This window comes from Halichoeres trimaculatus, unplaced genomic scaffold, assembly GCF_033239565.1.
Source record: "Halichoeres trimaculatus isolate MK-OKI-2021-1 unplaced genomic scaffold, fHalTri1.1 fHalTri1_scaffold_3, whole genome shotgun sequence".
NCBI classification, from domain to species: Eukaryota; Metazoa; Chordata; class Actinopteri; order Labriformes; family Labridae; genus Halichoeres; species Halichoeres trimaculatus.
In genome coordinates this window covers 34,084,895-34,109,723 of record NW_027437181.1, presented here as the reverse complement: position 1 = coordinate 34,109,723, position 24,829 = coordinate 34,084,895, and the positions used below count along the sequence as shown (strand labels likewise).

Here is a 24,829-nt window from a genome sequence, read left to right as displayed (position 1 = left end):
ACTCATCTAAACGTCCTCTTTCTGAAGCAGCTGATCGATGCCAACTCCTCGCTTGGCTCCAGTTTTTCATTTCCAATGGAAACAACATGTGGTTTTAATGTGAGCCGTTTGACATTTTCAATTTCAGTTTATGAAATATGCCATCACCAAATGCTTTCTAGATATATATTTTCTTTCGTTGGGGAAGGTGAAGTGCAGACTGATGTCATGAATATGTTTCCCAGGGGATCATCAGTTAACTGTGTGCCAACTTTATATCTTTCTTCAGCTCATGTGCATCATTAACCCATTATTTTGGATGTACGTAACTTCACAGCTTTGGTTTACTCTGACCAGCTGGCTCTCCTGCCTTTATTTCTATCTTAAAGATATCTTCAATCTCCACCGCCTGTGCTGTCCTATACAGGGATGAAAATGTCAGAAACTGGCTGGTGGAGCATTTAGCAGCTAAAGAGAAAGTTGTTTCACTCAGGGATTTGTGAAGTGTGGATATTGACATTTATTGTGATATAAAAACTTGAATTTGAGCATGCTGACTACAAAACCCTGCAGTACTCTGCATGTGTGTGTGTATTTATCTCCTCCTCACAGTGGAATTTCAGATGTGCATCACATGTGCTTGAAGGCCTCTTACCCATGCCTTCTAACCAGTCTCTCTGAACTCAACGCCTTCTTCCTGTTTGTGTTATTTCCACAGGCTCTGAACAAGAAGGAGCACCGAGGCTGTGACAGCCCCGATGCCGACTCCTCGTATGTTCTCACCCCGAGTACTGAGGAGAAATACAAGAAGATCAACGAGGAGTTCGACAACATGATGAAGAGTCATAAAATTGTAAGCTGTTTTGCCTTTAATCTGTTCAGTTATTCTTTACAGTGATACAGTTACACACACTATTAATGCCCTGTATTCACGGGAGGTGCCTTACAGTCCCTACATATTTGACTTGCTTAAATGTTTGAATAAAAAACATCAATCTTGACTTTTCTGTGAAAGCTGCCACCAAAATAAATAGAAAATATATAGTAACGAAACACTAAACAAGCTTAAAGAAAAGTTAGTTCAGATAATGTTCTGCTGATGGTCTTCTTAAACACTCTGCTTCTCCTCATGCAGGTGACATTGCAGTGGGCAAAAGAAACAGCTACTGAGAGGCTAAACTAAAAGAGAAAGAGGTTTTGTGATATTAATGGTGGTATGAAATAGACTAAACAACTGGAGACTCTTGTTCTGATCATCAAACAAATCACTGTATGACAGAAAAAACTGTCATTCAGGCTCTGATATGAGGGATTTTCAGCAGCTGATTTTTGTCAAAAAGGTCAGAATTCAGTTGACAGCCTATCTAGGGATGGGTACCAAATCAGGTACCTTTACAGGTACCGACTAAATTCTCTTAAAAGCAACTGGTACCAATTCACAAAAAAATCAAAAGGTACCATGTTCGGGTACCTAAATGCATCCTTGTGACTAAGAGTACACGATTGTCCATGCTGGGCATGAAGACAGAATAACAAGTATATATATTCAAGAATAAAAATGTTAAATTAAAAAAAAACATTTATTAAACAAATTGATATTTTTTACCACATAAATAGAAAAAAGTACAGAAAATTGGTACTGTTGAGTACCAGTCCTGTCAACCGGTACCGTGTTGTTTCAAATTTGAAAGGTTCCCATCCCTAATCCTATCTCAAATTATGCTATGCTGATTCTTAATCCCTTAGATACACATCTTCATTAATTTATTTTCCTTATCACAATTAAGTTCAGTATTTAAAAAAATATCACTTGATAATAAGTCTCGGTTTTCTACAAGCCAAAGAAGCAAGTCTTAATTTACTCTGACATGCAAAATTTGATGTATAATTTTGTACCATGTAAACTCAGTGTTAGCCAGATAACTTAAAAACATTTTACAAAGTATATAAAACCTGTGTTTTTGTCATTTGCAGTTTACTCCCAAAAATCCTGCCTGAAAGTTTAATGCTCTCATCTTCTGTTGTGAACCTGTTGACTTTGAAATTGGGCTTAAACAGTTCTCTAGAAACTTGATTTTGGATCACATTACTGTTCAAAGGCAACTGATTTTTTTTAAGCTCGTAAATTGAAACCCAGTTCAGTCCAACGTGGAGTCACGATCTAACGTCTTCTTTTCTAAATGTTGCAATTCTAAACTTATTTATTTTCACAACCACTGTTGAATGATGACATGACAATGTTTTACACAGTGGGTCAGCTTGGTGCCCTGCATGCACATGGTAAAACAGTTGTGTTTTTTGGATGGGTACAGAATCAGGTACTTTTATATCAACCAAATTTCGTCTCTCGTACTAATTTCTGATTTGTGTAAAATTAAAAGTTACCATGTTTTGGTACCTAAACACATCTTTGTGACTGTGAGGGAGAGGAAAACTAGGTGATTTTCCATGCTGGACATAAACACAGCATTGTAAGTTTATATATTGGGGAAAAAAATATGTTAAATTGAAAAACTTTGAGATTTTATCAAAGTAATTTATATTTATCACTACATAAACACACACTAAAGTACTGGAAATTTGTATGGTTGAGTACTGGTACCGATTGGCAGGCACCAGGCATTGGTACCATATTGTTTCAAACGTGAAAGGCACCCATCCCTAATCGTGTTGCTCTGCTGTTTTTTTTTTTTTTTTTTTTTTTTTAACAACAGGAGCAAACTAAACAACATACTTTAGTTCCTGAGTCTTAGTCACATGACTCTGGGAGCTGCTAAAAATGGCAACAAACAGGTATTAACTGCAGGAAACCGATCAGTTAATATTCCACATTTGTTAAACTAAACAAAAAGTATTTCACTTTGTGCTTTAGCAGATTATTTACTCAAATAATATGGAGAAAGAGTTATTGTTTAATTGTGTCTACACAGCAACTCTTCAGTTAGGCAAATATTTGATGGTTTTATCCCCATTGTATAGTTTTATTAAAAACATGTACTGTAGCAGACGTGTAACAGGACATTTGAACTCTCAGGCTGTTTGGAGGAGATGGACGTTTTGGCACTTCTGCACTGGCTGTATTTTCAGCACCACTGATTGCTTATGGGCACAGCAGTCGTTACCCATTATTGGTCATTTTGATGCCCTATTCTCTCTATTCTCCAAATAGTTTCTACCAAAATTGTTTTTGTGTTTTTGTTTCTACGGCATGTGGGTCAAATGATTGCATTTATAACACTTATATGCATGCAGGATGCCTTATCCAGTAAACACAGGGACACAAACCACAGGGTATTTTTTTTAACACAAAGAACAGAATGCATCCAGGCTGGAAAGAACTGTACTTCAATACTTATTAAGCTCCTGCTCATGTTTCTGAACCTCTCATCTCCTCTCCAGTCCACAGGCCTCTCTCAGCAGAACTTCATGCATGCAGCAGGCAGCGTTTCATACGGCTCAGGAGGAGGAGGAGCAACCTCACAGGCCCTCGCTGCAGCCACAGCCGCTCTTTCTGACAGCGGGGTCCTCACCTCGCCTCACACTCACCTCCACAGACACGTCAACTCTCCACAGAGACCACCCAGCGCGGGGAACACAGGTGTGTATGCTTGATATTAGAGGGGAAGAAAAACAGTGAACATTTGCCTCAAAATATACAGTAGAGAAAAAGAGGCTGCACTACCTAGCTCAGAAGAATTTATGCATATAAAGGGCTCAGTTGTTTTGGCTGCTTCAGATATGGCACATGTTGGCCTGGTCTCTTCTTACAGAATCACCAAAGCACGGCAAAAAACAATCTATTATTTAAATGTCTTGGTTTTGAAAATGTCATCACCATTGACGTTTTTGCAGGAAAGAGTCAAAAGCCTGTGGTCTGCTTTAAAATGTAAGCAACAGACCCAAATGTACATTTTTATTATGCTACACTTATCAGGCTGTTTTTCATACCTATGCATGACTGGTTTGTGGGTGAAGCTTTCAGAAAATGTTTTAAAAAATAAATAAATTAAAAAATATATATGAAAATAAAAACAAGTAAAGTGAGTCCATCATTTACATTCAGGCATGTGTACAGCTGTGTGCACCAACAGAGAGAGACAGAAAGGATGACATAAGAAAGAGGGAGATGACAAGACTGGAAGACATGTTGTGTAACCTGATACTTAATAAGTGATAAGTGAAATCATGTATCATGAATTAAGACTCCATTTTGTGCTCTTTTTCATATCAGGGAATGTTCTCTGGTGTTATCAAGTTCAGGTTCAGGAGGTGGTCTTTTTTCATTAAGATCTTGTTTACATTAAAAGACGATGCTTAGTTCACACGTAGATGAAAAAACTAAATGAACAGAGAGAAAAGAGACACAGAGAGCTGAAGGAACGGAAGGGACATCACACAACAAGAAATATTTCATATGTAATGACTTGACACAGCTAACCTGGTGCCTTGAAAACATTTTTCAACCAACTTTTGCAGAAACCCAATTAATGAATGGCTCTTCAACCGAAGACCTGTCCTGATCAAATATGTAGAATAAAATCATTCATCAAAAAATAAGAACAGATTGGGTTGTACTTTTGAAGCATGCAGGAGGTCTTGAAGATTCTCATTTCTATGTTTGTAACGTTTTATAGCTGATTCAAAGTCAATGAAGGCCTTAACTTGGCAAAGACCAGCAAACATTCATGTCAGGGACACATTATGGCTCACTGAACACCAGCTGAAAGAAATCCACTAAGTATGTCTGTGTGTCTGTGTGGTTTGTGTTCCTCAGGTGGCCTGCATAGCAGTTCTGATCTGGCCCTCCAAAATGGATCTGGACCAGTTGGTATGTTTCTCTTTATCACGATAAAATGTAAATTAATCTAATACTCATTGAGCAAGCTCTAAACATACCCATGGAAAAAAAGGTTGTGTGGTTCAGCTTTTTTCATGTTTGACACAAGAAGCAACCTCTTTTGTTAAAAAATGAAGCTGATGTAAAAAAAAAAAAAAAAAGGAAAAAAGAAAATATAAGGAAAAGGAACGAAAAGAAAAAAAAATAGTTCCTGTATACTCCAGACTGGCTCGAAAAGCCAAGAGGATCCTGTTAACATCAGGTTTAGAAAAATGAAGCCTTTGCAAAAGTGCTAAAAGTTGCTGTTCACCGAGAATCCGCTTGAGGCTGGCTGCAGAAAGACCAGAAGTTATATACTCACCCTGCCAAAAAAAACAGACTTTTACGGCATTTAAAAGCATATATACAGCCTGGTTCAAAACACAGCTTGGGTCTAAAATGCTGATTTCACTATCGGCACACAGTGTACCTTTTTGTCTCACTATGCAGTTTAAAAATTATTTGGACCATTTGATTGTCCAATCAGAGACACAGCTCAGCTCTGGTGACTGACAGGCGCCCTGGAGCTGTTCGAAAGGAAGCTGAAAGCCGTCACAGAGACTACGTCCACGTATTCTACAGACTATGATTTAAACCTTATTTTTGGCATGTTTACAGCCAGAGAAAAAGTTGATGTCTTTACACCTTACTTTTAATTCCTGACAGCCTTGCAGGGAGTGTTTTATCTGTTTTTCTGTTTAACTCATTCAGACCTGATGGAACATTTACATGTATTTACCTTTAAGGCCAGATGCCACATATGTGCCTTTTTTACTGTTTAAGTCCAATCACAGCACATTGCATGAGTCACATGTCTTGAAAATGACACCCTCTGAAAAGACCTACATGTTTCATCTGGCCTAAAAAGTAAAAACCTGTAAATGTTGAATCTGGTCTGAATGGGGAAAGGGTGAAGGTGCATAAGGATGCCGCTGTTTGACTCAGGAAGCTGTGTTCAGCTCAGTTTCTGTTCCTTATGGATGAACTGAAAGTTAGTTAGGGCTTTTATCTGTAAAGCATCTTCAAAAAACAGCTGTTGATGTTATTTTTGTTACAGTCTATGGTTTAATATTGATTTTATATCCTACAATCCTCAATAAGTTTTAATTGATCACTTTATTCAACCTGTGGATTGAAATTCACACACAGAGCACTGAGGGTAACAGAACAATTAACACTGCACTGCTCTCTTTGTCTGTCTTTCCTCTTTCATAGAATGTTAGGTTAGGCCTTGTTCATCCTTTTTGCTCTGCAGCTCAGATGACTGATAGCCAACCAATCATGTATTTAAAAGGATCAATGATGAGCTGTTGTGGCGTTCAGTTTGTCCCTCAGCTGTTATTTAGAGTGAAGCACGTCACACCAACAGACCTTACAGAGCAGACTCCTAATATCCTACATTTAAAAACAGCCATGGTCTGACAAAATTAAAGCTCAAACTCTGTATTTTTACACTATGATACAATAACACAGTCGACAAAGCAGGATTATTGAGATCATCATTTTAACTATGAGATTAATAAATACATAACCTAAGCTTGCTATTAACAGTCTCAAAAGAATGAGGGCAGGTTTTAAAGTTTCTTTGAAATTTTTGGTTTGTGAGTGCTGATTACAGAGGATATACTTTTTGACTTGTCTTAAAGCTCCTCTGAGGATGTTTTTTAACTAGTTACGAAACGGATTGAAATAAATACTACTGAATCTTTAAAAGCCAACATCTTAAAAACTGGTTATTCCTAATTCATCATATTTTGTCTGAAGCTGTTGTCAAGGGTGATGTCAGACAAAGTGATCACCTGCAGGCTGAGCATGTTGTCTTTTTTTTCAACCTTTTTTTGGCTTGGGAAAAATGGAAAAACTAAGATAAGACTTACTCTTAGTAAAGATACTTTCAAACTTAAACAAAAATATAAGTTAAGAGACAAGAGGCTCCACTTTGTCCATAGGGGGCACCATAATCAACCTAACCTGAGAGTTTCTCACTGGAGCTTTAACCTACAGCACTGGTGTGCTTCTTTGTGCCTGGTCAAAGAAAATAATACAAGGCAAAATTTACTTTTCAAATCAGGAAATGTTATGAGCATGAATGCTAAAAGTGTGTTTTGATATTTCAGGAGGTCATGTGTCCTCTGAGTCCTCATTTTTACCCTTTACTTCTTCAGTCGTCTGCTCTCCTCACAGACGGCTCACCCCGTCATCTTAGTGCTCACTCTCCCAGAACAGCATGTCTCATATGAACACTGGCATTATGTAATGTCAAGAGCAAGAAAAGATCAATTATTCATTGTCATCTCCTGTATAATATATATCTGTACTTTCTGCATTCTGTGCTGGTGGAAAGGTTGATCCAACACATGGGACTTTAACCTCCCCTCCTGCTAAAACTACTTTTTTCATCTTCAGATATTTTATAATCCAGGTGCATTGTGGGATCAGATAAAGAAGATTCTAAGAGGCTCTGGATATATCCTTGGCACTATGTGTGTTTGAACAGATTGCACATACAGGCCTCCTGCTTCATGCAGAGACGCTTATGTTCTCCATAGAGCCATCAGTCAGTCAACCTGTCAGTCAGCTTTAAAGGAAAACTTTAGAGTTTACTTCCATAACTTCTGAGATGTTGATCTTGTTTTCTCTGTTTCTGTGTTCAGTCAATGGTTTTGTGGGCTCATCTGGCGGCAGCTTGGGGAAGATCCTGCCATCCAAGTCTCCTCCTCTTCCTCCACCTGGAAACAGTCTGGTCCCCGCCAGCCGCAAGACTGACCTCCGAGTAGTCATCCCACAGTCCAAAGGAATGATGCAAACACTGGTAAGTGTGTGTGTGCGTGTCTGTGTGGTGGCAATCATGAGGACAGGCAGACACACACAGCTACCAGCTCATGAAATGCCCTCTCAAAGTACTGCACCTCTGTGTAAAAACACAGGCCTGAGTGGTGTGAGGTTTATTAGGAAGCAACTGTCTGTGGAGTTATTCAAGCTTGTGGGCTTCTGGATGCAGTTAAGATCAGAGTAAATAAATGATGCACTTTACCAAAGAACCGGTCAGCAACTTTCCAGAACAATCAGTTGGACACCATCTGGTCCAGATGGTTGGTGAGTTTACAAATGAAATCACTGGCTCTGGACGTCTCTGATCTGGACTGAAAAAACCTACATTAATACTGGTGAAGACTTGTTTGCCTAATAAAACAAACGTCTTGAAGTCATGGGACGTCTGTGACCACTAATCCTCTCTTCTGTGGAATAACACTTTGTTAACATTTAGGCTTTCTGGTCCAAACACAATGAGTACATTCCTCAGGTCTTACACACAGACTGGATTTCAACCCTCATGAAAAGTTTTACTATTTTGGCTCTTCTGTTTACAGCCTTCTTTTCTTCTTTTATTGGCATGTTGCTACTCTTCACAGCACTTTACTGCCACTCACTGAAAATATGTGTCACAACACTGTGATCATGTCTGCTCAGCGGGTAATTCCCCATTTAAGAAAGTGGAAATTTGAAAATCTTTGATCTCACAATCAGTGTCATCATGTAGTGAATGATATGGCTTTTAATCAGTCGTTTCATCTAATCATTAGATATCTGTTTTTCTTATCAGTTTTTAGTCTGTGACTTTCTGTGATTGTAAGGTTGTTGCAAAGGCCCAGTCCCAGCCCATCAGAAACAGGGGTGGACTGATAGAAGCCTTAGGTAAGCTTTCCAAGCAGTAGTTGGCCCGAAGGTCACAGAAAAAAAAAAAAAAATCAACATATTAAAAGATGAAACAGAAGCCTGAATTCCTTAAGTAGAGTAAAACTGTGTACCGATGGGGTAAGAAATATGTACTTGTTTGGTATGTGGTATAAAGATATTTTTCTTATTCAAAGAAACTCACAAGCAAATTTTTCTTTCCCCACTGGTAGATTTTTTCTAACTCTTGATAAGCAATTCTGGTATCATTGTGGTCTTGACTGTAATCCAGCGCTGGCCCACCTGCAGATTGTCCAGTCCATTGATTGGCTCCTCATTTGACCCAGTGGGTCGATCTGTGGTCTCTCCAGACCAATAAAATCTCAGAGTGTGGCACAGTGTTAAGTTTCTCCAGTTTCTCCTTCTAACGCAGCAAGCACAACCCTAAACAAAACATTAATACAGCTTTTCCAAAGTGACACTTTGTAAACCAACCATTGAAATGATAAATGAAAAAAATGTTATTTGTTAAATGAGTCTGTTTACAGCCAGAAGAAGGAACATTTTAAATGTTTTACTTGATTTAGAGAAATGAAGCTGAGCGTTGCAGGGGGCCTTATTGGATACGACGTGGGCCTTGAGTTTCCTTTCGAACAGCTGTTGGGCGCCTGTCAGTCATGCGAGTTAAGCTGCACCTCTGATTGGACTCGTGAACTCGTGATCCTAATATCTTTAAACAGTTCACTTGTACAATCACCCCCGTACAGTGTGTGCCATATGTGAAATTAGCATTTAGGGCCTTAGCTGTTTTTCAAACCAGGCTGTAAACATGTTTTTGTAATGCCGTAAAACTCAATTTTTTTGACTGGTGTGTATGTTGTTTCCAGTCTCTCTGCAGCCAGCCCCAAGCAGATTTTCGATGAAGAGCAACTTTTAGCACTTCCACATAGACTTCATTTTTCTAAACCCGATGCTGCTCCTTTGCACACACACACACAAACATGTAGACATCAAATGTTTGTACACCTTGCATCCACAAAAATATGTGTATTCAAACTTATTGTATACTGCCACCACTCAATGGCCCTCATTTATCAAATGTGCATACGACCGAAAAATGGGTGTACGCTTGTATCCAGTTATCACACAATCCAGCTGCAGTCCATCGCTTCTCACAGTTTGCATCATCGGCACATTTGTTACCGTACTGATTTTATCATACCTTACTTCCTTTAGTGACTATAACTTAACCTTATACACATAGTTACCTATTGTGAGGACCTTATCTTTAATGATTAAAACTATAAACAGTAAATACTTTGTTATAATCTTTTGACCAACTCTTTTGTAATGTGGAGAAATATGCTTGTTGTGCAGATTGAAACTAGTTTGGGAAAGCAACAGCCTCCACAAATAAAGAGAGTGACAGTGTTTCTCTTAAGCTGCCAACTCATTCACACTTGTCATATTCATACAACAGGATCATTTAGACCTAAAGACAGAAGTTATCATGCTACAGTCCTGTAAATTAAGAACAAATTATCCCTTTAAAGAGCGGCTTATTAGATGCTTTAAACCTTTAGAGTTTGGTTTGTTGGGCACTCTTCAGCCGTAGTCCTCAGAGCTCCTACAGTTCCTTTGTTTCTTCACATAGCTCTTTTTTTTCAGCAGCTGTGCTCCAACACTGAGGTTATGATTTTAACTCCCTCACTGTTGCCTTTCCACTCCCACACTACTCTCAAACATGATGTAACGATTAGCAAACAAGGGAGAAGAATCTTTCATTTTTTCTTCATTTCTTGTTGTGACAATGCAGCTCCGTTTGCTCTGCTGGCTGTGGAAATCAGGGGATTTTTAGTGTGAACAGTGATTCATCAGAAAAAGGACAAAGTTAACTCTTCCTTTGAAGCCTTCTGTTTGGGATACATTTTCTGCAAAGTTTGCATTACTCAAGGACTCAGTTATTCTCATGTATTTCTAATGTAGCAGTGTCAGGAATCATGACTGCTGTTGTTTTTTTTTTCTTCAGGAAAATAGTGTGTCACAACAGGTCTCATGGCAGATAATTGAGTTGAACTATAATACCTTTGTTTCTGTTTGTGGTGAGGGATCAAAGTGGAAAATAACAGTGAAGATGATCATATTATCATTCAGCCACTCATATCAGCTGACCAAAATTACATCAGATCAGATTATCAATTATTACAGTCACACAACAGCACGATGCATGACACAAAAAGGAGGTGGGCCATCTTAAAGCTAAAGGGACAATTGAAGGTGTCACAACAAAGGGAAACAAACTTTAATTGAAGCATTGAAGCATTTTGAGTATCCACATAGCTGCTGCATATGATATACAGATCATTTGATAAACTGCTACATCTGGTGTGAAAACATTTTGGGACCAAATCATTCTGTGGTCAGTCTTTACGTCTCAGGTCAGGTCATGGGTTGTGCTGCCACCTATTGGGTGGTGGTGTGTCACTTGTCACAAGAACGTTTGTCCTGCTCCCTAAGGAACTCCTACCTGTACAAGTTCAGTTCTGCCAGGTAAAAAAGCAGTAAGAAACAGGGGAATCTCCCTTAAAGGAAAAAAAAAGTATAAATTGTGATAAAGGAAAATAAATAAATAAATGACGAAAAGTCTTAGTTGACTTAGTATCTCAAAACTTTGATTTTTTTTCCCCATAATTTCATTACCTTGGTTTAACTTTGTCTTAGTTCTCATTGTTTTATCTCATAACCACATAGTTAACTAATTTTTTCTAAAAATTTCATTATTTCAACCTAGTTTTCCATGATTCCCACTTTCTATCTCATAATTGTTGCTTTATTTCTGACCATTTTTGACTTTTTATCTCAAAATTGATAATTTGGACTTTTTGCACAGTTTCAAAATTTTATCGAATAATTTCACCAATCAGTGTCTTTAGTCTTCGTGAACACATTTAAGTCATATTTTAACTGCAGATTATACATTTTATAGACTGACTTTATTATATCCATGTTGTGCTCCTGAGAATGTAAGATATTCGGATCAAAACATTTTGCATTTATTAGTCTGTGATTTTGGCTTTATCTGTAGGGTGTGGTTGGATGGAGAGCTCCAGCTCCAGCTGCTCCAGCTCATCAGGAGTCAGTTTACACATAAAATCCTCCATTTGTGACCTTTGGAGCCTTTGATTAAGACTCATTTAGGGATGACTGTTATTGTTGATAAAATCTTGTCTGACTAACTCTGAACTGACTAAACACCCCTTCATCCGTCACGTAGCTGTCAACACCGCCTCTGCACAGCGCAGTTATTCATCAGCATCCCTCATAGTTCTGTTTCTCTTCAAAACTGGATGACGAGTCCCTGATTGACACATAAGTGATGGAGCTGTTAGGATTCAGCATCTTCTTCTTTGATGGTTGGAGCAGCTTTAAAAGGTTGATACTGTGGTGTGAAGATGAAACAATACCAACATTAACTGGCACGCTGCGACTTCCACAATGTTTTTATCAGCAGGGTCAGAGGTTGAGCTGCAGAGATGATGAAATGTCTCTGCTTCTTATTCACTGCAGTAACAGATGATGAGCTGTGGTCAGACAGCAGCTCTGTTTGATCACTGTAAAGCTGTTTCACTTCCTCCTTTGTGTGTGTGTGTGTGTGTGTGTGTGTGTGTGTGTGTGTGTGTGTGTGTGTGTGTGTGTGTGTGTGTGTGTGTGTGTGTGTGTGTGTGTGTGTGTGTGTGTGTGTGTGTGTGTGTGTGTGTGTGTGTGTGTGTGTGGGAGAGAAAAAGTTTTGAAACTCATTTATGACCACAGTTTGGTTTTTGTTTTGTTTTGTTTTGTTTTGTTTTCTAATGTTTTATTTTTTTCCTGACCTATTTCATTGCAGACCATAAAGGATAAGCACTCCACTACTTTTCTCTGTTTGATCAATACCTTTACCATTAATCAGTCAACCAAACTTTAATTTGTGACCCAAGCTCACAACAAAAGTTAATTAAGTATTATTTTCAAATAAGAACAGGTCGATACAGTACTCTCAGTTATATCATAGTTGTAGCATTTTTACATCGGGGACAAAGACTTGTACATTTGGCAACAGGGGCAGAACAAAGAACTTGATCTTTTCTGGGACTCAATGGGCAAAGGAGGCTGGATAGAAATACAGAGAGACAAAAAGATAAAAGAACCTCATGGTCATGATTAAGGAATTACTTACTGAGGAAGATCATGGCTGATAATAATGTTTGATGGTACTGGATGAGTACATGGTTGAGTGAATTAGTATTTCTGATAGAATGAGGAAGATGTTAACATTTCTGTCCTTGTTTGGCTATTGTCAGCAGTCCTCACTCCTTTGAGGGCAAAAAAGACTCTTCATGGCTTTGCTTTGATCTCAAACTAGCATGGTTTACGTTACTTTGTGATGATCAGCAGATCAGAGATACTTACACCAGTTCTGCTGCTCTTTTTTCAGGGTGAGACCGTATTTCAAAAATGGGTTTGATGTTGTACAGCCAATCAAACAAGAATCCTAATGGACACCAATGTAATGTGCGGCACTGCTGTTTTGGGATTACACCAATCAAAATTAAGTATTTGACACAGTTAGGTGAAAAAGTAAGCTGATATAGATGATGATAATTTACTAAACTTCTTATTAAAGGCTTCACAAAATAATATTGTTCTCTAGTATAATTGAAAAAAAAAACTCTGGGGTTGTTTAAGAGTCTTTAACTCACCAGAAAGAAAAATTGATCACAGCAAATTCCTTCTATATATTTTTAAAGACATCAATATTATCTTTATATAAATAAAATATAGAGAGAAAATTCTGACACACCTTAAAGGGGCTTCATGGTTTTGCTTCTGTTTTGTCTTGTTTCTTGAATTGGAAACCTTGTCAGCTACATTTTGTGACTCTCTAATTTTATCAATAATTTTAATGGCACTCAACAGATTCATACAATATTTATTTAATCAGTGAATGCAAAAATAACTCACTGATGGAATATTGTATATCACTGATACTAATACATTTCCAATCTCTAGCTACCAGGCAGATAGTTTTAGTGTTAAAATAAATAAAGATATTAAAATATGTACAATATCAGTAAGAAAAGAAAAGTTATAGTCATGGACTGTGAAGAAGTCATAAAGTCATAAAGGAAAAGAGAGTTATATGCATGACATGATGAATACGAAGAAAAAGCAGAAACAGTAGCTAAGTGTATTTGGTCTCTTGGTGGGTTCAGCCTAAAGCTACCTAACTAAGAGCTCTATTAGCCTCCTGAACCCTGATGGGTGGATGATTCATGTTAGCTCAAACTCAGTCTGTAACTCATAGGTTACAGGGAGGGATGCCACAGATCACACAGGGAAGGAAAGAGGAAGGAAACTCGAGGCGGAGCTGCGAACATCACACCTCTTCGCTCTGATGGTATCAGTTAGCCAAACCACCACGCCGTACGTGTGACTGTGTGTGTTCAGCAGTGAATGATCTCACACTGGGTGATGCCATTGCTTACATCATCAGGCGGGAATGCAAACACTTAGAGCGAAACAGCGCTCTTGGCGACTTGAGATTACAGTTTGAAAAATCAAAGGTTTACTTTGGGCTTTTGGAAGGGCAGTACATTTAAAAACAACTTGAGTTCAATTTGAGACAGAGGCTGATCAGGATGAGCGGCCTGCTGCTCTTTAGTGGTTTCTGACTTAAAACACTCCATTAAGTAAATCAACTCTGAGGTCGTAGTTTAAACATTTCTCCTCCATGAGGCTTCATCTTGAACGTTAGCCCTAAACTGAGCAAAATAACCAAGAGGATGAGGTTGTTGTTGTTGTAGCTGGATGAGACGTGTTGTCATCCTTTGTGTAATGAAGCTTTGAGTGAATACTCTCAGGTGTTTGTCGGAAAAATCAATTAAGATTCAGTTTCACAGAATTAATGGCAGGAATAAGCAGGTTGGATCATTTAAGACTCTTACCCTGTCAGGAAACCTGCCCTGAAGTTTTCTTTTTTAAAGCATTCTGGGAAATGTAGGAAGTAAGATAGTGAGGTCTAAATAATCCCTCAGGTTAATAAAAATTAACGGCATAATGCAAGTGCATTATGCATCAACCTCAGATGACTTAATAAAGAGTGTTTCAGCTCAGAGAAACTTGGTGTGTTAATGAGTTTCTACTGACATCATGAGGTTGAATCTGGCATCCCAAGCTGTATGTAATCCACTGAGCATTACAGCTGTAACCTGAGCCCTTAAAACCACAGGCAGACACAGTAAAGCTGTAGACTCCTGCTTAATTCACTGAATAAACTCACTGACTGTGTTTTTATTTGTATTTATGTTTCAGAGTAACCAGAGGCTGAGCAGCACTCAGTCCAGCCAGCCTCTGTCCACCCCTGTGGTCTCAATGACGACGCCCAGTCTGCCCCACCAGAGCCTGGTCTACTCCGGCATCAGCTCCTCCTACAACAACGGTACCCCACCTTTATTAGCGTTTGTAATATGATAGTGTCAATAACATGGCTGCCAAACAACTACAGAGGAACAGTTAAACTAAAGAAACCGTGATAGTTTTCTGTTTCTGTGCCATTTCTCTGAAAACAGAAAAAAACACAGGATTGAATCAGACGTAATAAGGGGAGCAGGACCCTGAGATAAAAATGGTTTGATAATGGTAAGATAATAATAACAATAATAATAATAATAATAATAATAATAATAATAATAATAATTGTTATTATTATTATTATTATTATTATTATTATTATTATTGTTATTATTATTATTATTATCATCATCATTATTATTATTATTATCATCATTATTACCATTTGTTTTCAATTGTGTTTGAACAGCTTTGATTGTTTAGGTAAAAAATGTTGGTGAAGAGCAAATAGACACAACACTCTACAATTGCTCCACTATCTTCTGACAGGGATTGAGCTTTAATCTGTAAAACAAACGTCTTCTTGGAAGTGAGGCAAACAATGGACTTGTAGTTGGTGCCTCTCTACTCCAGCTCTGGTCTTGCTCATACTACGCAAACAGTGTTCTGTCTTACACTAATTCTGTTTGTGTAACATGTTCTGATCTCTCTTCATCAGATTACTCCCTGAACAGTGCCGATCTGCCCGGCTTCAGCTCCCCTGCAGCCGCCTCTCTGGGCTCCATGGCGGCGTGGCAGCAGCATCAGCTGAGCTCACTTGGGTAAAAACTCTGCCCTCACACTGCCTTTCACTCTGATAACAGGTTTACTGTCACAGTTAGAAAACAGTAACACAGCTTTGGTATCTGACATGTAAAGTCTGTAAAACAGGGGGAGTTTCAGAGTAAAAGTAATGGTGTAATAAGGCAAATCTGACCACCTTGGTCTTCAGGTCTCATCACACCAGAAAACTCAGCAACTACAAAGCACCTTGAGCTTTGAAATATATCTTTATATATATATTTTTTACATTGAGTGTAAGTGATGTATTTATGGATTATGGAGCACATTTTAAAACAACAAAAATGTAATAAAGTGACCTGCTAAAAAAATAAAAATGACATAAGAATGATCAAAAATAAGCACCAACACTTAGAGGATTCTAAATGAATTGAGATAAAAGTCACAACACAAACAGCATTACATAAATTTCAAATGAAATACAAGTTAAAATGAGCTCAGGACATAACAGGTTACAGAAATATGAGCGGGGAGGAGTTTTAAGGCACATGTGATAGAGGAGGAACACTGCTTGAACTTTCCTATAGGATGGACAAATGAAGATACTGTGGAGTGCAAAGAATTGATTTGCAGTGATTTAGAATATAGGCCATGCAGTGCTTTAATTCACATGTAAAGAGGGTCAACTGATAGCTAGGCCTGGGTCGATAACAAATTTTGCTGAACAATATATTGTCCCACAATTATTGACAACATTATTTTGAGACCAAATTAGCGACTAATATAAAAAATATATATAATGGTGATGCAATACCCCCTTTCAGATGCGATACATTTTTATTTCTCAAGAATATTTTTTGACTAATGCAATTGGAATATCAAAAACTTTTTAAATATTCTAAACAAAATAAATAAACAAAAATAAATGGGCTCGCAGTCAGAGTTTATGAAGACGTTTCTCCCTTCATCCATGAGGCTTCATCAGCCTCATCGCCTTCATCTCAAACTACACACATACACATGAGGATATATTGAGGCCGACAAAATTATTGAGTTCATTTCATTTATTGAACGATTAATTAATTTATTGACTATCGTCACCGGCCTTTTGATAGTTTTATTATCACGTTGTTAGTGCAGCTACAGCCTGGACAGCCTTACAGACCACTACTATGACAACAAGACTATAGACCAGAAGAAGGAACATAAATAATATACAATAAACAACAACATACTTCAGTGGTTCAGGGATTAGCCCAGGAGAAAGGTGTTTCCTCTTAGTATCTGTTGTGAGTCTCTGTCAAGCAGCTGCAGGTGAGATAAACCTGACAGACCGCTTCTTAGTTATTAACATACTCAACGTGAAAGAGAAAAAAAACTTAAGCCTAGTGAAGTGTTTATTTCTTATTTTTTTGTAAAATTTGTCTTCTTAGACTCAGTATTCACCTAAAAAGTCCAAAAAACATCTGATTTTTAGATAACAAAAGACAAAAATATGTCTGGATTGCTTGTAAGTAGAGAAAAAAAAACTTGCCAATGCTTTTGAGATTTTTTAATGTGACATTATTCTTATTTAAATAAACTTAACATCACTTTTCTTTCCCTTTGGCACATATTTTCAGGCAATTCAGGCGTCATTTTTGTCTCTTGATATCTTTAGGTATCTTGAAAATACATCTTTGAACTCTTTTTCCACTCAAAAGTGGGGAAAGAAGTGGGAGGTAGCAAGCTGCACCAGACATTTCTGAGCTTTTACCCAAACAGGCTTTCACAATCTTCCCTCATGTCTTTTTTCAGAACACCTATACCTTTATGCTTAACTTAAGTGTAGTTATCAAGCTGAAAGAGAGGAAAAACTGTGCGTTATGGTCTCAAAATATTTCACAGCAACAGCTCTGATTTTGTAAACAGTATAAGAAAGAGGAAGCGGGTAGAGGCCATGGTTAGATAACTTTTTATGTCACATAGAAAAAAGTGGTGGATATGGTTTTCTCCTCTGTGTTGTTTTATCATTCATCATCTGAATACAACATGTTTTACAGACTCATCTTGTGGTTTTTGCTAGAATTTTAGTTTTATTGTCAACAAATTGATGAAGAGAAATTACGCCAAATAAATCATTGTTGTTAAAATTAGAAGTTCCTGTCAAATTTAAACAAATTTTTACTCTATTGAAAAATGTCATTGTGATTCATCACAGGAAAAGTTTCAGTTTTAGCCAACCAAAGAAAAATCTCTTCCAAGTCTAAAGATCTTTTCCTTTCACCACAAGGTGGCGATGTTACTTCACAATCATGGCTTTAAACATGCGCCTCCTCTGATCCTCTGTCTGCAGTTCTGGGAGCTCTAATCTCTCCATCAACACCAACCACGACGTCAACATCAAAGCCGAGCCCATCTCCCCACCCCGTGATCACCTCAGCCAATCAGGCTACCTGACCCAGGCTCATGCCCCTCCTCATCCTCACGCCTCTTCATCCAGCCGAGCAGAGGTGGGCAGGTCTCCGGCAGACAGCGTCAGCTCCTCTTGCAGCTCCCATGAGGGCGGCAGCGAGCGAGACGAGCAGCAGCAGAGGCCGGACTTCCACCGGGGGAGGCAGAGTCCCACGGTGAAACGCATGAGAATGGACAGCTGGGTGACATAAACACACTGGTCACATGACCACATGACACCAGGGAAACACAGGAAGGACACTGATATGCAAACAAGATGTGTATTTTATTGATGTGTTCAGTTATTTTTCATTAAGCTGTTTTTATCTTAAGAATGGTTCAGATTTGGTCACTATCTCATCAGCTTTCAGAAAACCCTCACAGGTTATTTACAAGATGTCCAGCATAAACCATTTCAGTGCTTCAGGTGATTATAAGGGTCCAATTGCAGTACAATCAGAAACTATTTTCATCAGGTGAACAAATGCAGTCCAAAGGTTAAAAAAAAGAAGAGAGATTGGGTTTTGTCTTCAGTCTTGCTGTTTCTTTGTTTTGGTGGTTGAGCATTGAAGTGTTTCTGAATGTCTCCCATTAGCAGAGGTGGACCAACTACATCACATTTTTATGCGACTACATATAGAGAAACGTGCAAGAACAAATACTCTGTTACAAATTCAACTCTTTTCCCTCCAGAGGATGTTTCTACAGGCTGTTACACATTTTTCTCAATAGTAAAGTCAAATGATTCTTAACATCTAAAAACAATTACGAACCTCTCTTCTGTATGTTCCCTGTAAATCAAAGATATCACAATCACATTGTTTGAAGACAGTTTTTTCTTCTCTCCTCTGTTATTTTTATTCCTACTTTACACATTTTTTGCCATGCTCCATCTGTATTATTTTCAATCTGTTACATCTGTTGTGTGTTACAGGCGTTAATGGAAAAGCTGAGTTTAAAAGAACCCTGTCTTTTTTTTTTGTTACATCTTATGGTCTCATTTAGGCTGAACTCATTCTTGTTAGCCAACACATTAAAAAAAAAAAATCTATTTCAACTTAATGCTGAGGTTAAACAGAAAATTTAAGGTGTACACAGCACAGATATCTGTGTTGAAATGTAAGTTGTTCAGGTAAAATATATATATGTGTAGTGCAGTTACTTAGTATTTGCACTTTTGTTAAGTACTTTTTTAATCCCCACCTCTGCTCGTTGGGTTTCATCAGTAAACTTCTGGGCCTGTATGCACATCCAGTCATTTCACAAATAGGACCATTAGTCTTAATATTCTGTTATAGAGTGGCTTTAGCGTTGGCCATATGCACAACTGCCAATAATTGACCGATTAAGTAATTGCACCATGAAAGCAAGGCGGGTGCAGAACATCATGTGTCCAGGGAACGTCCTGGAAAACCTCCATACTTCAAAATTGAATTGTTGGATCATTGTTGTAATCATCAAAGGTAAGAAGCAAGGATAAGGGGAAAGTTTGGCAAAATATCTCGATCAGGATAAATGAGTGTTGTTTTCAAGCGCTCAGCCGATGATCTCAAAATTAAAATAAGCAACATGAAAGCTGCTTTGTCAATCCTACAGTTATCATCTTTAATGGTGGAGTCCACTGCCATTCAATGTAATGCTCTGTTGGGGCTTTAACCTGCCTCATGCCTACCCCCAATCTGTTCTTTTTCATTTTCACCATTAGTACAAACGGTCTGTCTTCATCGCTAACGGCTGGACGTGCACACGGGCCCTGATCTCCTCAGGGTTTGAAACGTTGAGTTTGACATGAAAGCAATACTCCCTCCACATCGTCCTTGTACCTCCTCTTTTAAAGACACTTATTTATATCAGCCAAAGCAGTATGCTGTTCTCTGTTGTTTGTATGTGTTTTTATATATTGTGCACAGAGTTAGAAAATATTTCACTCAGATGTAAAACTGAAAGCCATGGACACTTGTTCTGTATGTTTTACCCAAATATGTTGTATTTGTTTTGTATATACTATCTTTAATATATATCACTTTTAGTGTACCAAACTATTGTTGGCCTGTCTTGTCTGTCTGCGTGGCTTTAAGCCAGTACATTTACTGCTACATTAATAAGATACTATCTTTGTTGTCTAACATCCTTTATCAGCCTGAAAATCTGTTTGATGAAGTATGCCACACCTCATTGTCTTAGTATCAAGACTTAACTTGGTTTTAAAGCTACTGTCTGTGTTGAGTTTGGTGCCCCCTGTGGAAACCACCAAGATGTTTTCCTTTTCATACAAAGATGGTGTTTTATTTTCCTTGGAATATGTAAACAAAAAGATGTGTTCAGGAAGCTCATCTGACACCTACCCTCCTAGTTACAAACATAAGACAAATGTTTAAGAAATATTCAGTCCCATCTCTGAAGGAAGACTACCACTACAGCTTACTGAGATGTCTTTTTTTAATGTCATTTGTCTTTTCTGGTTCCTGAAAGCCCCTTTAGTCACTGACACAGACGTGTGGAATGATCTTTTTCAGGAAAACAAACATCCAAAATCAGAAAAGGTTGAAGACCATGGCAGTTCAATGACGTTGATGGTATAAATCCTGACTGTCCACTGCTGTTCACAGCTGTTCACTGCTGATGATGATTATGGTAAGCACAGTCTGATCCCCTCATCAACACCCACCAACTTTGTTCACCCATGACCCTTAACCTGGTAACCATCCCACATGACAGCCTTGTATCGGCATCCTGAGTTTTAATCTGCAAATGTGTGCAGAAACTGTTGAAGGACATCAGAGAAAATATTTGAAAAAATAGAAGAGAATTAGATTACACATCCTTTTTATGCATTGCTTTCCAATTAAAGACAATACCAGTGGATGGATTTATCTTCACAGAATACCGCTGCTTTTTCAGACAGACTTCAGTGGATCTGTTTGAGTGCACGGGAGTGTTCGGGAAGGAGGTTGATCATGTGCATAATTCAGATCAGTGGAAGTTACAACTACGTGTTTTCGTATAATAACAGACAGGTCCCAAACTTTTCAGCACACAACCTCCAAATAGCGGTGCTGCGGACCAGTGACCCCCTGCAAAGAAATAAAGAAAGAAAGAAAGAACGAAAGAAAGAAAAAAAGAAAAGGGCCTAAGGTACTCGATTTAGCTGAGTGCTAGAAAACAAGATTACCTAAGTGTTGTTATTGCTGTTTTATAAATTAATCCGTTGACTCTGATGTTGTTGTTCTGGTTTAGTCACCTCTGGTGTCTTGTTACACCAAAAAATGCAGAAAAAAGATTGTTCGGAATGACTTGACTTGTGTGAGGGTCATCTTTAGTTTTGGCCTCAGAATTGAACTCAGACCACATTGATGAATGATTGTGTAAAAGGTAAAGTTTTTTCAGGGACAACTGTAAGAGATGGAGTCCTGGTTATGAAATAGTTTGAAATTAACCCAGATGGTTTTCTGTGATCTATGAATTCAAAGACTTAGATCACAGCAATGAAAAATGAAAGCACATGTTTTCTAGAGAAAGAGAAACAACCCACTGCAGGCCAAGGCCCTGCTTCCACATGCACGTCACTGTCGGGTGGAGGTGGAGGCTGGAGGGATTAAAGCACCAAGGTGAAGGGAGTGACAAAAGCAGACAGCTGCCTGATAAAAGGATAAGATTAATGTGAGCCACAAAAGACTGCTCAGTGAAAACTCACAGCATAATCTAGATTTTAATGTACTCACTTTAAAGAGATAGATGATTCAGTTCCATTCAGCTTATTTCTAAAAAAAAAAAAAAAAAAAAAAAGCCTTTTCAGAACAGTCATATCTCATTCACTTCTGACACTGTGGCAAATATTTTAGTTCCCATCAACAGTCTAGACTGGTACATACAATGGGCCAAAGTATCAGTTTCTGTCTCAGGTGGTCTTAAGAGACAGGAAATAATTAAGGGATAATGGGAAGTGAATGGGTGGTTATGCAAATCAGAATCTGTACAGGGTGAGCACATGTGGAGGAATCTTGTAATCTTTTGTAAAGGGATGAATGAGGACACATAAGCCTACATTAATATTCCTCATGGGCTTGTTGATTACATCCAGTGAAAAAAGACTGAGTGGGATATTAAAAAATACAAAGTCTTATATTTTAGACCCACTGTGAATTGAAGCATTGAGGTTGATATTGTTTGGAACCACAAAGAGGCTGATGGAGATCTATTCCCATGGAAGCACAACAGTGCAACTGTATTGATAAAACATTGAAAAATCCACAGAATTATCTTCAAATCAATATTCAGGGACAGAAACCTCCTCACCTGTTGGTTCTCCTGCACAGCCAATCAGGATACAAATGCACCTAAGTATCCCTCATGACTAACTGACATGACAGTAGAAAATAAAACACGCTATCAGGGTTTGATTTGCATTATTCTCCTGCCCTGTTAACATTAGCAGAGTTATAGGCCTGAGATAATGTGGAGAAAGGTATAACAATTGACTTTCTAGGTTTTCTGTTTGGTAATTTACAGTTTATCACCATCACAAACTAGACTCAACTACAAAAAAAGCAAAAAGTTACATCAGCTACATTCTGCCCTGTTTCAACTCAGCTGACCTTCACTGAGGGATTATTGTAGATTGTTTTGTATTATTGTTTTTTTTTTGTTTTTTTTTTTTTGTTTGTTTTTTAAGATAAAGAAAGAATGAGTCTAAAAACATACAGTATTTCAGTGTTTTAGAATGTTGAATTATGTAAGAAGGATTTTTTTAAGCAGTATTATAAAAGAAACGGGATTGCTCTTGAGTCATCTAAAATGTTATTTGGGTTCTCTCTCTCATGTTACATAAAATATTCAGTTAAAACTTCCATCCATAAAAAGCCATAATGCAATTTTAAGTTATACAAGAGTTCATGACTGACTATTCCATCTAAAGAAATTCATAAAACCATCATCATAAGCAGTGCTTCTTTTGTCCCCTTCTTTGGAGTACAGAGGGGCCACAGACAGAGATATTAGAGAAGACATTTTATGTAAGTTTAGAAAATAGAATGAAAATAACATATTTTTTCTCTATAAATGCTGTGTGTTGATTTAGACATGGTACTCTGGGGGCTCTTTCTTTGACATTTATCGTCACAAAGGAATATCAAACATCAACATACATGTTAATTAGTTGATATTTTTCCCCCTCGCTGCAAAACTGAGTTTTATTCATAAAACGCCATCAGAGGACATACATCCTTGGATTTTTTTTCACTCCATCTTCTCTTAATGCATCATTTTAGTGTTTTTTTAAGGTATTTCCAAAATCAGATGGTGCTTGATTCCTGAAGTTGCAACAGAAAAAATAATTAAATAAATGAACTTTATTTTGTTGTTTTCATTAGTGAAGGCAAATGGAGCAGGCATGTGGCAGGTGTGCAGCCAGTTTTTGCCACAGAACTATCCTGCTTATTTAAGTTATGAGAAATATGTCACCAAATCATGATACAAGAGGAAATTGTTTCCATATAATAAAAAGAATAAAATCAAGTCTACTTAGAGCTAATGATGTGTAATTTATTTATTTTGTCTTCGTCTAAAAAGAAAATCAGTTAGTTTTTTTAGAAGAGGCAACCGGGGACAGTTGTAACACGGGTTCGTTTTAACACTTGCATTTTCTCCAATCAAGTTAAGAAGCCCTTCGTTCACATGTGAAGAAGTAGTACCCTAAAGCAGACACAGCTAAATTTGTGAGGGAAAACGTCATTTTGAGGTAAGAATGTTTTTTTTTTCTCTCCTCAAATTATTTTGTGAAAAAACAGCCTGCTTTGTAGTTGAACTTATATAATGTCTACCATGTTGATTATTTATCTGTTTGCCTATCTTTCATTCAGATTGTTTGTGGCAATGTTTGAGTTGTAAGCCAAGCTTGCTCATCACTATTGTGCTCAGGGACTGTGTAACAAACTTGCTTGCGGTAAGTTGTAACATTTAAAAAATGGGTTAAGTGCATGACATGTCATCTGTGGGCCCATCAAGCTTGCACTCTAGGGGTGCCATACACCCCTCACCACTGTCTGTCTGACAGTGACACCAACTCACAAACTACTCAAGACAGACCCACGACCGCACCTACCTCCTGTTGTTGAAACCAGTGTATGTTAACATGTTTTCCTTATTTTTATTATTTCTAAATTTTAGTATTAAAAAAAACACACAACAATGTTTAGTTTTCGAAGCCAGTGCACAGTTTCACATTTTGTTCAGTTTATGATTGTTAACGTTCAGATTGAAGTGTGGTGCATCCTGGAAAAACCTGGCCTGTGAAATAAATTGCCAAAAAAATACAACATCAGGGCCCTGTAGTGGAATGATAATCCTCAAGGGGATAGAATACACGTTTCTTTCTTTTTTTTTAATTTATTTATTTATTTATTTTTTTTAAGAAACTACCATGTTGATGAGATAGAGGTCTCTGAAACTCATGTATCAAGTGTGACACGTTTTATGGTGCGGGTTATGGGGTTAAATCCTTTACTCTGCAAAACTTCAACAATTTTGTTTAAAAGTTTTGGAAAAAAAAAAGTTCCACTATTTTGAGTCGTTGTCCTTATTTCATCATGTTACATTTCACCCTAATTGTAATATGTAACGGAGATTAAGCCATGTTGCACAGACATTTCCTGGGGCATTTATTAGCAGACACTTGAAGCCAGTTCGTACAGAAGTTTGAAG

General features: G+C 37.8%; 1 protein-coding gene across 1 annotated transcript in view; it reads left to right on the top strand.

Moving 5' to 3' along the window:
- The window catches only part of LOC141787436 (myocyte-specific enhancer factor 2A-like), a 71,116-nt gene extending 48,385 nt beyond the window's left edge, over positions 1–22,731 (top strand). Inside the window, exons 4-10 of the mRNA XM_074665793.1 lie at positions 698–832; positions 3,379–3,577; positions 4,754–4,807; positions 7,510–7,667; positions 14,879–15,005; positions 15,636–15,738; positions 18,033–22,731. Of these exons, the coding sequence (XP_074521894.1) occupies positions 698–832; positions 3,379–3,577; positions 4,754–4,807; positions 7,510–7,667; positions 14,879–15,005; positions 15,636–15,738; positions 18,033–18,342 (1,086 nt within the window). The 3' untranslated portion in view covers positions 18,343–22,731. The remainder of the gene's footprint in view (positions 1–697; positions 833–3,378; positions 3,578–4,753; positions 4,808–7,509; positions 7,668–14,878; positions 15,006–15,635; positions 15,739–18,032) is intronic.
- Positions 22,732–24,829: the final 2,098 nt, after the last annotated feature.